This window comes from Botryllus schlosseri, chromosome 9, assembly GCF_051294905.1.
Source record: "Botryllus schlosseri isolate E-star chromosome 9, Bs_hap1, whole genome shotgun sequence".
Classification (NCBI taxonomy): Eukaryota; Metazoa; Chordata; class Ascidiacea; order Stolidobranchia; family Styelidae; genus Botryllus; species Botryllus schlosseri.
In genome coordinates, this window is record NC_137244.1 from 26110335 (window position 1) to 26128908 (window position 18574).

At 40.1% G+C, this 18574-nt stretch overlaps 1 protein-coding gene and 1 long non-coding RNA gene across 7 annotated transcripts in view; both read left to right on the forward strand.

Annotated features, from left to right (window-relative positions):
- LOC145445774 (uncharacterized) overlaps window positions 1-18574 on the forward strand; it is a 56186-nt gene that overhangs the window by 20632 nt on the left and 16980 nt on the right. For 5 of the 6 annotated variants that reach the window (XM_080323907.1, XM_080323912.1, XM_080323910.1 and 2 more), the window contains 7 exons: window positions 576-782; window positions 2070-2173; window positions 11713-11774; window positions 12452-12770; window positions 13014-13076; window positions 13805-13975; window positions 16020-17222. In XM_080323907.1, coding sequence (XP_080180033.1) covers window positions 576-782; window positions 2070-2173; window positions 11713-11774; window positions 12452-12770; window positions 13014-13076; window positions 13805-13975; window positions 16020-17222 — 2129 coding nt within the window. The remainder of the gene's footprint in view (window positions 1-575; window positions 783-2069; window positions 2174-11712; window positions 11775-12451; window positions 12771-13013; window positions 13077-13804; window positions 13976-16019; window positions 17223-18574) is intronic. The other variant, XM_080323913.1, reaches the window with a different exon arrangement.
- On the forward strand, window positions 13982-14910 carry LOC145445806 (uncharacterized). The gene is made up of 2 exons (XR_013917119.1): window positions 13982-14694; window positions 14825-14910. It is a non-coding gene; the product is annotated as an uncharacterized LOC145445806 (long non-coding RNA).

Sequence of the window (18574 nt, forward strand, 5' to 3'; positions counted from 1 at the left end):
ATTCTGTCATTATTAATCTGCTACTCTTATAGCTACTATTGAATAATATATTCAAATTGAAATAAACCCGAACATTTTCGACTGACGAGTATACTATTCATATTCATATATGTTCAAATTTAATTCAATTGTATATTGAAGTTCTGCACATCCCAGAAGCTCTTCTTATTGCTGCGCTACTACAGTGTGGAATCCGGCAAAATTTGATGTGAAGCGTTTTTTTTATAGCCAACTTAACAATTTTATCAACTATCCAGTAAAGCTATTTTTGAGCAAACCCGCCGAACACATTGATGTGCTGACTTTGTCACGAATCTTTCTAAAGTAAGGCTTACAGTTGATTAGTATTTTCATCTTGAAATAAACCCCAATATTTTCGGCTGATACTCGTTAGGGGTAATCGTGATGTGATACGATATGTTATTTCCAATTCTCTACAAGCTGACGATTACCCTTGACGAGCGTCAGCCGAAAATATTCGGGTTTGTTTCAATATGAACACATCATTCGATCGTATATTGGAGTTCCGTACTATCAAGAAGCTCCTACGAGACTCTCACCTGAGCCTCATTCAGGTACAGCGCCACTCACCACGGAGGGGCGATCGCGAACAACGAATTCCCCGCCGGCACTTTCAAAAGGACTACCTACACCGGGAGATATTGCGCGTATTTGAAAACGAAAATGGTCAAGCACAGAGTGCCGAACGGGACGGAGACGTATCTGAAACAGGTCGTGACGAAATGTCACTGGTCCGCTGTGTACTGTACTCCAAGAATCAAGTAAGTGCATTGGCTGTATATTGAGTTGAGGCTATTTGCATATGGTCTGAATCAGACTTAGACAACTTGATAATTTTCAGCCAAGTTTTCGAATAAGATTAGAATGAGAATTACTGAATTCGCGAAAACATGGAGACTGAATCAGTCTCAGTTCATACCTTATCATAGTTCATTCCCATGAGCATGTCAAATGGCAATGGAAATCAGCAAATGTCTGTACAACAAACTTGGCATGTTTCGCACTATACACAGCTCTCCTGCAGCATTTTCAGGAAAACCAGAAATTAGATTAGAACTAAAATGAGAGCATAGAAACATTTCACAAATTAGATTAGAATTAGAGTTCCAGCATTTGTCTATAATCATTAATCAGTCTAAGTAGGCAACTAGAATTTTCTAGTGCAAGTCTGGGCCCAGGAAACCTAACAGCCTATCGCGGTCCTTTTTGATGCTCAACTGTTGAATTTCCAACCTGGATAAGATGTATATCGGCCTATACTTCTCTAATCCGACATAACGCAACGTCTTATCGCTTGACATATCAATGAACTGTGAGTTTCTCATGAGATATTACGCGCTAAACAACCTGAAACCCTTTCCACAAGTCGCTTAATTAGTCTACCACAGATTGGATCGATTGAGCAATGCGACTTGGTAATATTACCGGTACTTCAAAAGGTGGATATGTATGGGATGTTAATTCTGGTGTTTTTGAGGACAGAAAACGTCACCTACTGATTGTGATTTGTGAAAGAAGTTTAGCGATGCATGCGAAAGCATCATCGACTTTGGTTTGACTGGTGCGGATAATTATGTTCCGATAACGCGTCAGTTTCAAAATTATATATCGGCGCTTTATAACAGGGCTCTGCACTCATAGCCATAAAAGTGTGTGTTCACTGGTCACGCCGTTGTACCACCCGTGGTACGCGAAACTGGAGCCTAACTCAGACTTACACCACGGTATAAATCTATTACAAGATTTTAATCCAAATGATGCATGCACTGCAGTTAAAAACGCAGGGAGGCATGCGCGCAGACAGGTAGGATTTATGTCCGGGTCCGCGATATAATTCTACGATGGGTTCTGTTTTCGTGCACCACCCTTTGGTGAAGTATTGCTAGTGAGAACCGGCAAGAAATTAAACATGACAATTATCCCGCTAGCTGTGGCTAACAGAACGATAAATACATTCGCTTTAAACTGCATTGCATTCGAATGACTGTAAATCAGTATCCCTGCTACATAAGTATACTGGCAGAAAAAATGTAAATTTCTCGGTTTAGTTACGTTGTATCAACGAGAAGGACATATAAGACTGTGATGAAAGAAGTCAAGAAAGAGGAATGGTCGTGCTGTCCGGGATTCACAGGCGACAGTTGCGAGATCGGTAAGTCCAGATGTTATTATATTATGCTTGAGCGGAAAAATATCGCGGCCAATTAATTCGGGCAGGACGAAATCGAGTACCTGGGTGATTCGATTCTGAATCGATTATCATTATGCTTCGAGTCGAGTATTCGGCGATCAGATTTCAAATATGTACCTTTTATGCGACCACAGTGAATAGAACGCAAGTTCTACATCACATTATGGACATTTTGGTATATTTTCGGCCCTATTCCAATTTCATTGCACTTTGTGACAATGCCATGTGTTGATGCGGCGGACAGAGGCTTACGCCGTACAACCTTCTTCCGTAGAGAATATTTTCAATCCCAGATATTGTTACGTGTTTAATAAATGCCATTAAAAATATTGTGTTTTTATATGTTGTATAATTATGCCATAGTTGTGTGAATACTTTCGAAAAATAAATGTAGTTTTGAGCCTACTGACGATTTGCACCCAATATAGTCGACGGGAGTCGGAAGCCTTTTTCATCAAAGGAGTCATCTTTGCCATATATTTTCAAATGTCAATGTCGCTCCACTTTGACATCACAATGTGAAGACTCGTGACGTCATAACGATAAAAAACATGTTTCGAAAATGTTTGTTTTAAATGCAACCCTAATCGTGATACGCCCTGCTTTTTTGAGATCATGTCTGGTTCTTGATGCAGAAATATAAGGAGAAATGTTATAATATTCCCACTGGCATGTCTCAGTTTCTCGTAGGCTATTCAATAATAAAGTAACTTGTTAAATATACACCCCGGGCCCCGGTACTAATTCACATCGTTTGGAATTCCCCGTATAACGATTCAGTTCTAGAACAATCCGAAATGCAAGTGTGCCGTGTACTGTTTGGAGAAAGTAACAATAACCAAGGATATCAACTTAACTTATCACGTAAATAACACGACTTTTGCGGTGCATAAAATTAACACGTTACATCTAATACATTACTGTAAAACAGTGGTTCTCAACCTTTTTGACGATGCGGACTGATGAATCTCACGCATAGCATTGTTGCAAGCTAATAGGTAATAACGCCAATCACACTATGATTAGGACTAGGGTAAAAAACGCAACAAACAAAACGTTTAGCTTCCGCGTGCAGTGTGAAGCCTGTCGACTACGAGCGAAGCGCGACATCTGTCACGGTCGATTAGTGTCCGATTATAATGAGCCATTTCTGTGGAACTGATAACAGCATATCGAAAGTTGAGATATATCACGGAGCGGTAAAACTTCCGAATGAACGTTGCGGACCGGGGAACCTTCAAAAATCGAAATTAACTCAATTTAATTACGACAGATCTATGCAACTCTCATAAAGGAGACTTCATTTCAAGCTGACATTCTGACATTGACGATGTTACGTGGCTCTATCGAGGTTTCTGCTAGGCGAAGTCCTAAAAACCGCTAACTTGATTTGATTGTTTCGTATCTTTTGAAAGAAATGCGACTTTTCTGTTTGCTAGTGTCTATTACACTGCTAAATATGTACTGTCGAAAATTAACGAATTTTGTTTAAAGTCTTCTTGGCTTTCACATATAACTGGTCTCTAACTAGTTGTAGGCTACTTTCAAATACTTTCGTACACCAGTTGAAGCATTGTGTCGTATGTGCCATTTCTAGTGAAGCTTTAGCACTATATTACGTCACCAACCAGAAAACACGTTTCAAATTCTTAAGTCAGATTAAAAATCGATGCTTCTTTTCTGTAATGACTGGTCAAGAGTACAACTTTTTGCATTTTTGAATTGCGATGAGAAATTCCAATATATTTCGCGGGCCGGCAGAAAAGTTGCCACTGAGAACCACTGCTGTAGAATGCTAGTGCATAAAATGAATTCTGCATCAATAAGAAAGAACAGAATGGTTTAACTCGATTTTTGCACGAAACAAAAGACTGTGTGCAAGTATAATCTTATGGATATTCAAAATTCGCAACTAGAACCATAACTATAACCACTCACTTTCAAAAGTCGCAACTAGAAGTAGAACTACTCATTTTTCGGAACTCGCAACTAGAACTAGAACTAGAACTACTCAAAAACCGGCCGTTCGTTGACCGTCAACAACAACAACTCGATCGGTAGTTTGCATAAGTCTGATGATAAGGTTTACTGCAATTCAGTGTGACTTGTGTCGTATGAATCGGGTGTGTGACTTGACCTCCGGCGAACTCCGGTGAAGAGCCACTGCTCTAATTGCAATTAAGGTATATGTTATATTTTCGATTCATACGAAACCAAGCAAAACTCCCGACAAGACAGTCAACGGTCAATAATGATTCAGAATTCAGATACGCGCATTGCCATTCTAAGAAACCGCACACAACATCGCCTCCATTGTGTCGTCAGTGATTCAAGTTTATACAAACAGACTGTCCGTTTATTTCGCACTCAATCCGTATAGATATCACTCGATACCAGAACATTGAGTCACGGAGCTAAATCATCAAACATACCAGCCCGGCAAGTAAATCTATACGTAGGGTTAGATAGTTATAGAATGCTATTCGTACAGCGGCCGCAGTACCAACACAGTGTCTGAGAATCTTTACGGTAGACTTGCGCATCACTCGCCACGATCACTATGCTCACGGCAACGTTCCCGCAGACCTGTCGCAGAGTGGAGCTCGGTTTATCTGCCGTTTGGAAGCGTTCGTCACTGGCAATTGACATTTTGGACAGTTCAATCCTATGAAAACTGACCTGCATCTCGATCCGCCATTGTCAGACTGTACAAACTACTGGATTTTCAAAATGTACGAAATGATTCATCATCATTGGTTTATTAGCAATTTTATCAGTTCAATACACCACAAAAATGCGATACAATGGAAAGACAGGAAGATGTCGAAGCGACAAGGAGTAGTCTAACACCTAACACCTCCTGATTAAGTTGAGCTGGCAATATCTTATTTGTGATCTAATGAAACTGAATGAATGAATGAATGAATGTTTATTGCTCTATGCAGTCTACGGTGATCCTCCAAAACTTGACTAGGAATCGAATCGTTACTTGCAAAACCCTTAGCATTGTTGTATCGCCGGCGCCAGACTTAATTCCGTCACATCTGTGACCCGCGATGAACTCTCGGATATGTGTTGCGAGTGAGCGAGGTCTCGTATCCCAGGGTTAAAGCATTCTTTGTCATCGTCGACGCTTATGAATTGTTGGCAATCATTAGATTCTTGCCTTGATGTTCTGCCGATGTCATTAATGTTCACTAGCACGGTTGGATAACTAGACATTTTCCATCTTTTCCCAATTAGATTATAATCAGAATTCAGAATCATGGCCACGTATTTTTCCAAATTGGACTAAAATTAGAATACCTAGTTCGCAAAAACTTGGAATTACAAGGAAACAACAAAATCAAGTTCATATCGAGTCGAAGTTCATTCTGATAAGCACGACAATGACAAATGTCTGTACACTGTGCGTACATGTACAGTACACTGTACACTTGTACAGCTGGGGTCACCAACACGCGGCCCGTGAGGTCATGTTCTGCGGCCCGCGACTTGATTTCAGATTTCGGAAGAAAGCTAAAAAAACACTTTGAAATGTTGAAATTGACGTGGAATGGTACAAACACTGCCAAGACCGAGACGCTTAGAAAACGGCTTAGGGTAGTAGTACTGAAACTGGGGGCAAGCAGCCGAAGGGGGCGTGAAGCTGCGGTCAACTGAAAAATTTTTCGCGCTGCGCGCGATTTACCTCGAATTCATAGTTCTAGTTATTGGTCCGTGTATAATCAAGAATTCATATTATAAAATTCTCTCGTGAACTCTCGTAACCTTCCATGCCATCAAACTATCTGTTGGTATTACTGGCATGATGGATGCATTTTGTGATATGATGGTAAGGGGGTGGGGCATAATTTTTCAGTATCATAAAAGGGACAATGTCTAAAAAGGATTGAGAAGCCCTGGCTTAGGGGGGGGCTTCCCCACGCGATCTAGCTTTACGTGGAGATCGTCTTTCAGCTAGTAATGTATCTCGCTAGCCCACAAAAGCGTTTGCAGGCATTCTGCACAGCTCGGAGTTCAAAATAAAATGAAATTGATTACAGTGATCCTTCATTGTATTTTCATTCCTTAAAATATCACTTCTTTTGTTTTCACTATACCCAGCGCCTATTGTAGGTAGTACAGTGTGGTACTGACGCAGAGTTTTAAAACGTGGTTGACTACTTGATATCGACTAGAATTCTTGCGGCCCGCGACCGCTACAAAATTTGAAAAGTTGCCCGCGACCCGTTTTGAGTTGCCGACCCCTGCTGTACAGTGTGGTGTACTTGTGCGTACAGTACGCCCAGTTTGGTTAGTTTCGCAGTAGCCTACACAGTTCTTCTGCAACGTTTCCAGGACAACCAGAAATACTATTAGAATTAAAATAAGAGCATGGGATTAGATTAGAATTAGAATTAGATTACCAGCAGTTCGCACTAATTAGTGTTATTGGACAACTAGAATTATCTAGTGGCCCAAGCCTGCCTACGAGTTGCCAAGTTTAACATCGACAAAACCTCCAAACTCCATGCGTAGGCCTACTGAACGCGCTTTGATACAGCTCGGTGTTTCTGAACACTTGTCATCTCCAAAAGCGTGGATAGTGTGCCACGCGTAACAGCCAGGCTATATCACGCTTGTTTTCTGCGTTCTGGAATTCAAGTTGATTTCACTTCTGTACGTTGGGTATTTTCGATTGGGTAGAGTAGACAGTTCGTGTAGAGTAGACAGTTCGTGAATTGACACATCGCCCTGTGGTCAGTATAGTGTGGTGAACTGGTGACTCATGTATCGAAGGCCATTGCCGGTGTTCACTGTTCGTTGCTTGTGGATCAATGGCACGTTTTCCCGATCGATTAATCAGTTCTAAACATAATGACATTGCGATGCTATGCAAAGATTGGCAGGGGTCGCACCAGCTTGGAGATGGACAAGTCTCTCAAGAAGATCAAAACCCTAGTCTGGAAGTGCTGACACAAATAACAGTATTAGTTTATTAAGAATTTCATCATTGCAAACCACCATAAGACTGCGATACAATGAAAAGATAGGAGAGTGTCGAAACGACTTGGAGTTGTCCTTGAAATCAGACGCCCACCTGGGCTAGGCGATGTAAAGTGGAGGCATACATATCGCACAATGCGCATGCACATTGGACAATGCACATGCGCATTGCACAATGCACATGCACACTAAATGAAGAGTAAAAGAAGATAATGCAAAAGGACAACCGACAAAATGAGGCGGTATGTGACCGAAGGCGAGATGGATATGACAGGCCGTAGTCCGGTAAACTTGAGGGCTGACTAGTATTGAACCAGTAGAAATTCCTTGTATTTCGACTTGCATGTGAACAACTCAACGACTGTCGGATGGCCGACGGGATGCTGTTCCACAATTCAGGACTCAGGTCCGGCATATTTGATTCGCAGGCTTACTGATTGAGAAAGCAAGTAAATTGTCGCGTAAAAGTGTTGTTGGTTATATCTTGTCGCTTACGGGGGGGCTACTGTAACGCCAGTACGAGATTTAGGCTACGTCGGAATCTAATATAAGAAATGTGCATTAAGTTCATACGGACGGAGGGGAACCGCAAGTTCGGCATGATTTATAGTTGATTCTGCTCTGCAACATTATTCATTGCACTATTCTACGCTCATTAGTGCCATCATGCGAAGATTGTGAAGTCGGCGTTTTATCTATCACTCAAATTCGATTTGTCGCAGCGAGAAAGTGATCATTATAACATAAATAGGCACAAAGGCGCGTAGAAAATGTTACTTAGATTAAATTATTAATGTAATATCGATGACCGAATGACTGTATGTGATGTTCCAACGTGCGATCGCTCGTAAGTAGGCCTGGGCACAATGATATCAGTACTCGAATCTGAATAGCGTACTAAGAACTCTAATTTTTTTCGAGTTGAGTACTAAAATTTTACGCTCCTTGCCACGAAGTGTTGATTTTTCAACGAGAAATATAGTTTCGATACTATTTTCCACTGTGAAGGTCTGCAAACTTCAACGTTAGTTGAAATGACCACTGTGAAGTTGTAATCATCCCTCAGCATTTCCACGGAGTGCAATGAAATATGTCTGGTCAAAAAATACCGAATAATCACTAAAGTGATTAAGAAATGGCATTGTATTTTTCGTGGTCGCATATAAGGTACATATCTTAACTTCCCTAGAGAGAATGAGACAGAAACATTGCTGACGATTACGCCTGACCAATGTCAGCCGAATATATTCGCGTTCATACTATCCAACTGTATTTTCATGTTCTGCACCTCCACGAAGCTCTTCCGGGACAGATTTACTATAGAAATTAAACATGGAACGGCAACGACCGATTTTGCAGCTTCGTTCCGCTTCGCCGAGGCTGGAGTGGGGAATTGTTTTGCGTAAGCGACTGTAGGATTTCTGGCAATCCAAAAGCTATCTTCCCGAGCGCAGAAATTATTGAATCTGGTCTTGATCAAAAGCTACTGTTGCACCGATTCCGAAAATACAAATTTAAATATTGATCAGGCACTGATCCACCTAGAATCTGTCCTCCAAGTCTGAAATATCGGCATTGTTCAGAACAATCGGGTAACCGCAACACAATGGCCATAACAATGACCCGTTGCAACTCTCCGATTGTTCGAACAATGCCGATATTTCAGATTGGAGGACGGATTATAGGTGGATCAGTGCCTGGTCATTATTTTAATTTATATTTTCGGAATCGGTGCAACAGTAGCTTTCGATCAAGACCAGATTCAATAATTTCTGCGCTCGGAAAGATAGATTTTGGATTGCCAGAAATCCTACAGTCGCTTACGCAAAACAATTCTCCACTCCAGCCTCGGCGAAGCGGAACGAAGCTGCAAAATCGGTCGTTGCCGTTCCATGTTTAATTTCTCTAGATTTACTGAATACAACTGCAATCGTATGATTATAATTCGCACCGCTCTATTCGTCACGCAGTCCAAAGAAATCGAAAAATGCAGCGCCACATCAAAACTATTGGTTTCCACAGCGGGCCACGTCTCATAATAGAAAGAGCTGCCAGTTTACTTTGCCACCCCTCTCTAATTTCAAGCTGATCACCTTATACCCGTGAAATAAAATTGATACGGCATACGATTTTAGACACAGCGCCATTGATTGAAAGCCGGCCGCAAGTTTCTTGATGATTGCCGTACGTCACCGCGAGTCAATGTGGGCGTATCGCGCGCCCGTGACGATGTTGATAAATCGTTATTGTGTAAATATGTTTACTTTCCTGGGTGGTCTGAGGTTGTATTGGATTTCAATCCAGCTAAATCCTTAAATTTCTCGTCGGACAATAGCGCCGGCGGATATGTTTCCTCGCTCTGGCTTGTAGGCCTGAGTTTTACATATGGAAATAAATTCAGATTTTTCAAATTAGATTCGAATTAGCATTATGGCTACGCTTCTTTTTTAAATTAGATTAGAATTAGAATTACTATACGCAATTTAAAGGAATACAACCGTAATCAAGTTCACTACATATCAAATCAAAGTCCATCCTCATAAGCACAAGAACGGCAAATATCTGTACACCAAGCTTGGCTCGTTCCGCACTGTACACTGTAGTGTACACTGTGCAGTGTACAGCTCTCCTGTAGCCTTTTCAGGTTTACTAGAAATTAAATTAGAATGAAGATGAGAGTATAAAAACATTTCTATTACTAGATGATCACAGGCATACATAATTAGAATTATCAGGTTGTCAAAGTCTGCCGTTGGTCGGACTATATTCACAACAATACAATATTTCGATCTGACATCTGCAACAAGGCGCATTACTCAAAAAGTGGGTCAAGTATGCGCCCATAGCGGGGTTTTGGCCCGTTTTTACGAGTGGTGCGTGCCTGACTCGGCCAGACAATGGTTCATTCACATAAATAACTAAGTAGAGCTTCTTGGAGGTACAGAACTTCGATATACTATTGAATTGATATCGAGATAAACCCCCATATTTTCGGCTGTAAATCGTCATCGACTAGTAGAGAAATGGAAAGAACATCGTGCATCGAAAAAAGTGAATTTATTCAATATTTTAATCGACTTACTGCTCGAAATCGTCAAAGCTCCTACATTCCAGCATTGGGTCTGAAAACAACGCAGCAGTGATGTATCATCGACTTGTTTGATTTAGCATCATTGATTAATGACCATGAACAATTGACCACGGCGGATGTCTGACCATCTATTCACCAGTTATTTTCTCTTAACCGTTATAAAGAGCGCACCTGTGCTAAACTTATCTTTCAAGCACCATATGGTGTTAATTGCCAATTATCTTGTCTTGTACAATGTCAAATTCGTTTTCAGTGATGTTTTGATAATCATAATGTATTTGGATTTAGCTGTTTTGCATCAGTGCAACTGGACTGATCACTAGGGGAGTATTTTGTGACTCGGAAAACGAAATTGTCCACCCTAAAAATTACGAAAATTTTGAAAATTTTTTACGCTAAAAAACATATTTTTGACAATCATTTTGACTTGTGACGGACTTTAGTAGCTGAGGTACGCAGTATTGTATGGAAATTCGAAATTTTCGGCAGTGCAAGGCAAGAGGTCGTCAGTATAAGTACTTCCACTTTTTTAAGAACTTCAAGTAGACTTTACCTACTTGCACTGCTTCATCAAGTTGTTATGATGTTAGACTACTTCTACTTCTTCCTGAAGGTTTTCAATTTTTAGGCTAAACCAGGCCTAGAATCAGGGTTGTAACCAAGTCACAAGTTTCCGAGTCTTAAGTCAATCTCACTTTCATAGTTTTGACTCTAGTCAAGTCGAGTCATTTTCAATTCACCACCGAGTGAAGTCCGAGTCCAAATCATGGAGTAGAGGGTGGAGTCCGAGTCATAGTGTTGTGACTCGAGTCCAAGTTAATGTCTTCACTGTTCAGTTTTGAGTTCGTTCTGGTTCAACTGACTTTTTTCAACTCTGCTCCAGTGACATAGAATGGCTCGCATTCCATATATCGTAATTTTCCTCAGTCCTAACAGTTTCTGGCTCTATTTTCCAAGTATCAGGACTGATACACGAAATATCAATCATGTGGTGACTTCACTATTCTTCGAAGTTGCAATGAAATGTCTGTCTTGGCCGTCCTAGTCCAGAGTCATATGACTTGGTTTGAGTCTTGCACAATGACTCGAGTACAAGGCTAATCGAGTCATTTTACGCATTTAAAAAAATGTTACATGTGAGCCATTCTATATCACTCGAATAGAGTTGAAAAAAGTGGGTTGAATCGTATTGAACTCAAAACTGAACAGTGAACACAACGTCTTGTGCTCTGAGTCGAGTCACAACATTATGACTCAGACTCGAGCCTCTAATCACTGACTTTGACTCGAACTTGACTCGATGGCGAATTGAAAACGAGTTGACTTGGCTCGAGTCAAAATGACGCTGACGCTACAATTTTGACAATTCTTTTTTGATACGTCAAAAAAAATCGCCTTACTCATCGCAAATATTTTACAGCTTGCTTCAACTGCACGATAATGAACGATTTGAAAGAAAAAGTGGCGGATCTTGAAGCGCAGGTGCGTGTTTGATTGATCACTTTCTAGCTCATCTTGGAAGGATCAATTATAGTAGACCGGGACTTCGAATTGCCTAGTTGTCTAATATAATTTATGAAATATTTCTGTGCTCTAATCATGATTTTAATCTAATTCATGGCTATCCTGAAAATGCTACGGGAGAAGTGTATAGTGCAAAACGACCCAAGTTTGCTGTACAGACATTTAGCATTATTTTGCTTACTACAATGAACTTTAATTAGAGGTGAACTGAACATGATTTTTTTTGCAAATTCAATATTATAATAAGTGTGCCGCTTTAATTTCAATTCTGATCTAACTTGAAAAAGCTGAAAATTGTCTAGTTGTCCAACTCTGAAATGCAGGTCACTAACTTTAATCTCAACTAATCCTGTAATCAGAGGTGGTCAGTAACGAAGTGCTTCTACTTTTTGAAGTACTTGAAGTAGATTTTGCCTATTCACACTACTCTTTAAGTAGTTATGATTTCAGACTACTTCTACTTCTACTTTACAGTTTTCAGTTTTGTAGGCAAAAATAGGCGTAAAATACCTACTTACTTACTTGTGAACCGCCACTCCTACTTCTACTTGAGTAGAAATTCCGGCGTTACTTCTACTTCTACTTGAGTAGCGATGGTGACTACTTTGACCACCTCTGCCTGTATTTTTTTACAGTTAAGCGGTGAAAATACCCGACCCCAAACTGGCCGTCCCAGCGAGTCACTCAGACGTGGCAGAAAAGGTCCGAAAGGTGAACCTGGACCAATCGGTCCACGCGGTCTGACAGGAGAAAATGGCGCACTCGGACCACGTGGGCCGGTCGGACCGCAAGGCCAAAAAGGCGTCGCCGGTGAACCGGGACCCATAGGACCACGCGGACTGACGGGCGAAGAAGGCAAAAGGGGGGCTAGAGGGCTGCCGGGAGTGGCCGGTGTTGCTGGGGCACCTGGTGTCAATGGAAGCGATGGCAGGGATGGCGAGACTGGCAGACCGGGTGAGCAATTCGTGATGATCAGAGGTGGTAACCGGTCAGCGATGAATTAATACTACTTTTTATAAGTGCTCAAGTGGTTACTGAGCCTTGGACATCGATACACTTGTACTCGAGTGGAAATTTACGACGCTACCATACCATACATATGATTCATATCGAAACCTATTTTTTCCTGTATTCTCGCATGACATAACTGCACCAAGATCCTTCACAGTATCTTGATTAAACTTTGATGTATTTCAGGACGCATGGGTGAAACAGGCCTTCCTGGTATTGCCGGTTCGCCAGGAGAAAGAGGAATTCGAGGTAAATCGTAATTCACTGATAAAAATCGCTGAAAAGCTTTTTTATTGAGTCTATATAACTGGTGGTACAGAACTTCAATATACAAGACTCCACAGTTCTTGAATCAAGTCATTTTTTCCAAAAGGGAAAAGGATTCGACTCGAGTCAATTTCTGTATTGACTCGACTTGAGTCACTGAGCATGACTCGAGCAAATCATATGACTCTACAGCTACACATTCTATATGACTTACTGAAGTCTCGAGTATCAGGACCGAAAAATGGAAAAATAGGACCAGAATGTGTCTGTTATCTGTTCGAATAAACATTGTTAAAGTGAGAAAAATGAGGGTATTATAAATGCGAGACATTCGCTATCACACAAGAGTTCCACAGAAGTTAGTTGGACCTGACTTGAACTCGATACTGAACAGTTAACACTGTGACTTGACTCGGACTAGAGTCTCAATACTATGACTTGAACTCGAGCTGTTGCTCCCTGACTTAAATTCAGACTTGACTCGGCGGTGAATTGAAAATGACTTGACATGAGTCGAGTCAAAACTGTAAATCCAGATTGACTTGTGAGTCAGTTACAACCCATAACTGATTATAATATAATACAATGTACAAGATTACCGTATTCAATGGTATATTCAAGTTCTGTAGCAACATAAGTTTCTACAAATATTTCCTACCCCTGACGAGTGTCTGCCGAGGTTCATTACTCAAATAAACTCTGTATAACAGGACCAGAAGGGGAAGTCGGTCCGAGAGGACCTGCTGGCCCGGCAGGAGTCGACGGTAGACCAGGATCTAAAGGTGAACCTGGCCCGCCTGGACAGTGTGGTTGCCAAAGCACTCAATCTGCCACTACCGCCGAAACAACCACTACGTCACCGGCTGCAACAACCAAGCAAGGTAGTGGGTTTGAAGTTATTTGTGGGGATGCCTCTCAGATTTCAAATACTGTTGATATTGAAGTGTAAAGAGGTTGTCAAGTAGTCATAGTCGGTACAAGAGTAGAAGTAATGTCATAGTAATAGTAGTAGAAATAAAATCTTGAGTAGAAGTAATGTCATAATTTCTACTAGAGTACAAGTAGAAGTGTTGATTTCCAAGTAAAATATTCCAGGCAGACTTGGACAACTATAAAATTTCCAGCCTTTCTAAATTAGATTAGAATTAGAATAATAGCTATACAGTTTTTTTTCCAAATTAGACCGCAATTAGAATATGATAGCTGCAGTTTTTTTTTCTGATCGGATTGCAATTACAATTATAGCTACGCTGCTTTTTCCAAATTAGATTAGAATTAGAATGGTGGCCACAGTGCGTTTTCCCAACATGATTAGAATTAGAATTAGAATTATAGCTATACAGTTTTTTTTTTTCAAATTAGACTAGAGTAAAAATGGTAGCTTCACAGTTTTTTCCATATTAAATTATAATTAGAATTATGGCGACACTGCTTTTTCCAAATATGATTAGAATTAGAATTATAGCTATACAGTTTTTTTTCAAAATTAGACTAGAATTAGAATGATAGCTACAGTTTTTTCCCAAATTAGACTACAATTAGAACTATACCTACATCATTTTTTTCCAAATTAGATTAGAATTAGAATTATAGCTATACAGTTTGTTCTTTCAAATTAGACTAGAGTAAAAATGGTAGCTTCGCAGTTTTTTCCATATTAAATTATAATTAGAATTATAGCAACACTGCTTTTTCCAAATATGATTAGAATTAGAATTATAGCTATACAGTTTTTTTTTCAAAATTAGACTAGAATTAGAATGATAGCTACAGTTTTTTCCCAAATTAGACTACAATTAGAACTATACCTACATCATTTTTTCCAAATTAGATTAGAATTAAAATTACAGAATGTGCAAAAACTTGCTTGACTCGTTTCGCACGACACAGTTGTCCCGTAACATTTTCAGGAAGACCAGGAATTGATTCGAAGTAAAGTTAGTGAGTAGAAACATTTCACAAATTAGATTAGAATTAGATTATCAGCATTTCACTCTGATTAAAGAAGTAGAATTATCAAGTTGTCCAAATCCAAGTCAACCGTCAATTAGAAGTAGTAGTTCAAACCATATCCAACTTAGGAAGAAGTGTAAGTGAAATCTACTTGAAGTATACGTAAGTACGAGTAGTTATTTCTTGAACAGCCGAGTTTTTCTATGAAGTTTATTGATATACTTGCTAGCTTGATCAAGTAATACTGAGTTTTCTACGAAAATTGCATGTATATTATGATCCCTAGGCCTATTTTGAGCAAAAAATCAATGCTCATGCATGTATAAGGGGAAATTATGATAACTCACCAAGGCTTGCTTGTCTAACACAATCTATCCCACGTGCACACAGGCCGATCACGGTATGTTGCATGTGGATTCTTGAAACGGTGCTACTCTGAAGGCGTACTCACAAAATTGATTTCTTGTCCCAATTTCCGATTAACAATCGACTCTCGGAATACTTGGAAATATTCTGGTGGTGGTTTACAAGTTGGAAGCAGCCGTTGTGGCAAATATCGGTGTTATTTGCAAGGTTGTTAGCCAAGCAATCCTTGCAACGTGTTCATGCGATGTTTTTGTGTGCTGTCATCTGCGCTTTGCAAGTTTGACAGGCTAAACAGTAATATCCGGATAGAAGAGAATCTTAACTAGGGCTTGTCAAATCAAGTACCTCAGTGATTTGATTCTAAACCGACTATTAGGCTTTAAGTCTAGTATTTGAGTATGATATCGAATCATTGTGCTCAGCCTTAATGTCATGTAGTGCCTACTATATATGTTCATGGCGTTTTAAAACAGAATTATATTTTTGATTTATGTGTCAGCAAATTACCAGTGGTATCGTCATAATCATACACACAACAAATTAATATTAACGGAATAATGTGCATCGCTATTTACCCCATGGAATTGATATTTTGTGTCCCTATAGAGATTACTCAAGGCAATCAGTCTTCGGCTGGGCAAGATTCAGGAGCTGAGTCAACGAGCGAAAATGACCGAGATAAATACTGTGGCGCTACGCTGTGGCGCCGGCCCGTGTCAAAATTAAGCTGCGATTTTGGTCCGAACAGAAGAAAACGTGGGGTTAAGCGGAAAAAAAGGTCGCTTAAAACTGAAAAAGACAAAATCCGAGCGATAATAACCAAACGATTTCAAAGCCAAAGGGGGAGTCCTGAGTATTACGTCGTGGACGACGTCAAGAATGAGGAATTTGGAGAACATTTGTCTGATTTGGAAGACGCGTCGGACTACTATAGTATGGAGGATGGGCCAGGATTTGAAGATTCAGGAGGTACTAAATGTATGTGGGATTCACTCTCGATCAATGGTGAAGATGGCAATAAATCTTGGAGGCTACAAAGACTCGTGGATTCTCCATTGAGTCCCGAATATTACACTGATTTTTTACAAAATATTTCCGAGGAAGAGGAATTTCATGATTTTCTGGAAAAAATCGGAAATTCATCACTGTCCGACGAGAGAGACAGTAAAAATTCGTCATCGGAAGACGAATTCCTTTTTTTCGATGAAAACTCGCAACAAGAGATTGACGACGAAGCGTATATCGCTGATCTTTTAGAGAATTTCGATCAAAACCAGCAATCTGTGACTGAAAATTTGAACCATCGGCGTAAACGAAGTATTCATGAAAAAATGAACGCTCTGATGTATTCGGAAGGGCCGCCTTTCGATGCTACCACAGATAGCACCACTGGTTATTACCTTATCTGGGAAGCAAAATCTACTGTTGACACTACGATAACGAATTCGACTGATCAATTTTTCAGTCCGTTTTTTACGAATTCTTTTCGCGACTTGTGCCTCACTTTTAAATACTTTATTCACGCCGATTCCGATGCGACCATCGAAAAAACTGTAGACGGAGGACTTTTAGTTTATCTTCTCCCATGCAATCCTTCTTACAAAGTACCGGTACTAAACCTCACTGCAGAATTTATTGCAAATAAGACTGACAGATGGTTGCAAGCTACCGCCCCGCTACCATCTCACTCATTACCCTACCGAGCTATATTCGAAGGGGTAAGGCCAAAATCCGGGGCAATAAAAGGTGGAGAAAATGTGTCTGAAGTAACATACGTGGCATTGGACGACATTGTCTTTTCGCAATGTGGTAAGTCGTGATGTGGGTAGCGGTTTGTAGTGGCATGGTACAGTAAGTCTGTGGTGTTAGCCCATCATAACACGTAATTCATCATTTAGAAACATTGATCACCAAGCGGTAATTTACAAGGTGTTAATTAATTGGGTCATTGGAAAATATGATACCACATAATCATCCTAATTGATGGCATTGTTGCTGCACTCATAATTTAATCTTCCATATAGCTCGAGCTGACAAAAACTGATAACTAGGGCAAGTTTTTGTTGCAGTTGAATCCGTGGAAATTTGCATGTATTTTTCACAAAAGTTGCACCAAAGAGTAGTATTTGTGGACAAGTTCCTTGAAATTATTATAGTATGAGATACTAGAATCGATCCGTATCCAAGGCACTGTAGCAAAAATCGGTGTTGGCGACTTCAACAAACTCAATAGGCTGAAAAAACTGACTCAGTGAACATATAATTTTCGGCGGTCTAGCCTGAATGTACCTCGAATCAGAAAGGACCTCAAATTTAAACGACAGTAAAATAATCAAGCGATATATTTACATATAGTGCCAAATGTTTCCAGTAAAAAACTGGTTGCATGAAACATCGCAAAAAGTTGCAAAAAGATGCATGAAAAATCACAAAAGCTGCAAAAAGTTGCATAGAAAAAAATGGAGAAAAGTTGCAGTATAAGTTTCCTCCAAACAGCTTGAAACACCAAACTACATAACTTCTGAGTATTTAGGAAGCTGCCGAAAGCTGTAAAAAAGTTGGTAAAAGTTGCAAAAACTTGCCCTACTGGTAACTAGCTCAGGTATATTCAGTCGATGTCCAAAAGATTTGGCATAAGATTCCTTCCAAAACTTCAGAGCATTTATTTGGACGTCTCTACAACCATTACTACTCTTGGACATGAATAAACTAGAAAAGCTGCATCTGGGCACCTGTAAGTCATAAGAAATAGATCAATATTCCCAGCAGACCTCTGATTCCCTACTACCGTGCTCTACCGTGCTGTGACGCCACAAAATTGTTGATATTGTTTACGTCTCAATATTACCGGCAGACTGATTCTTGGATGGTCTCTAATCTTCCACCTTTGAGGAATCCTTGGAAATGTATGAAAGTACATGCCGTCTAAATCAAATCCATGGCTGTAGATAAAAACTATGTCCGGCTAATCTGAGATACGGAGTAGGGCTCTTCAAAAATGACTTTTTTGTCAAATCTTACTGGCTACCAGTGTTGGGATTACTCGAGTCATGACTTGACTCGAGTCAGACTCGAGTCACCTTTTTCGTATGACTTGAATTGACTCGAGTCGCTTTGCAAAAATGACTTGACTTGACTTGACTCGACGCTTCAAAAATGCA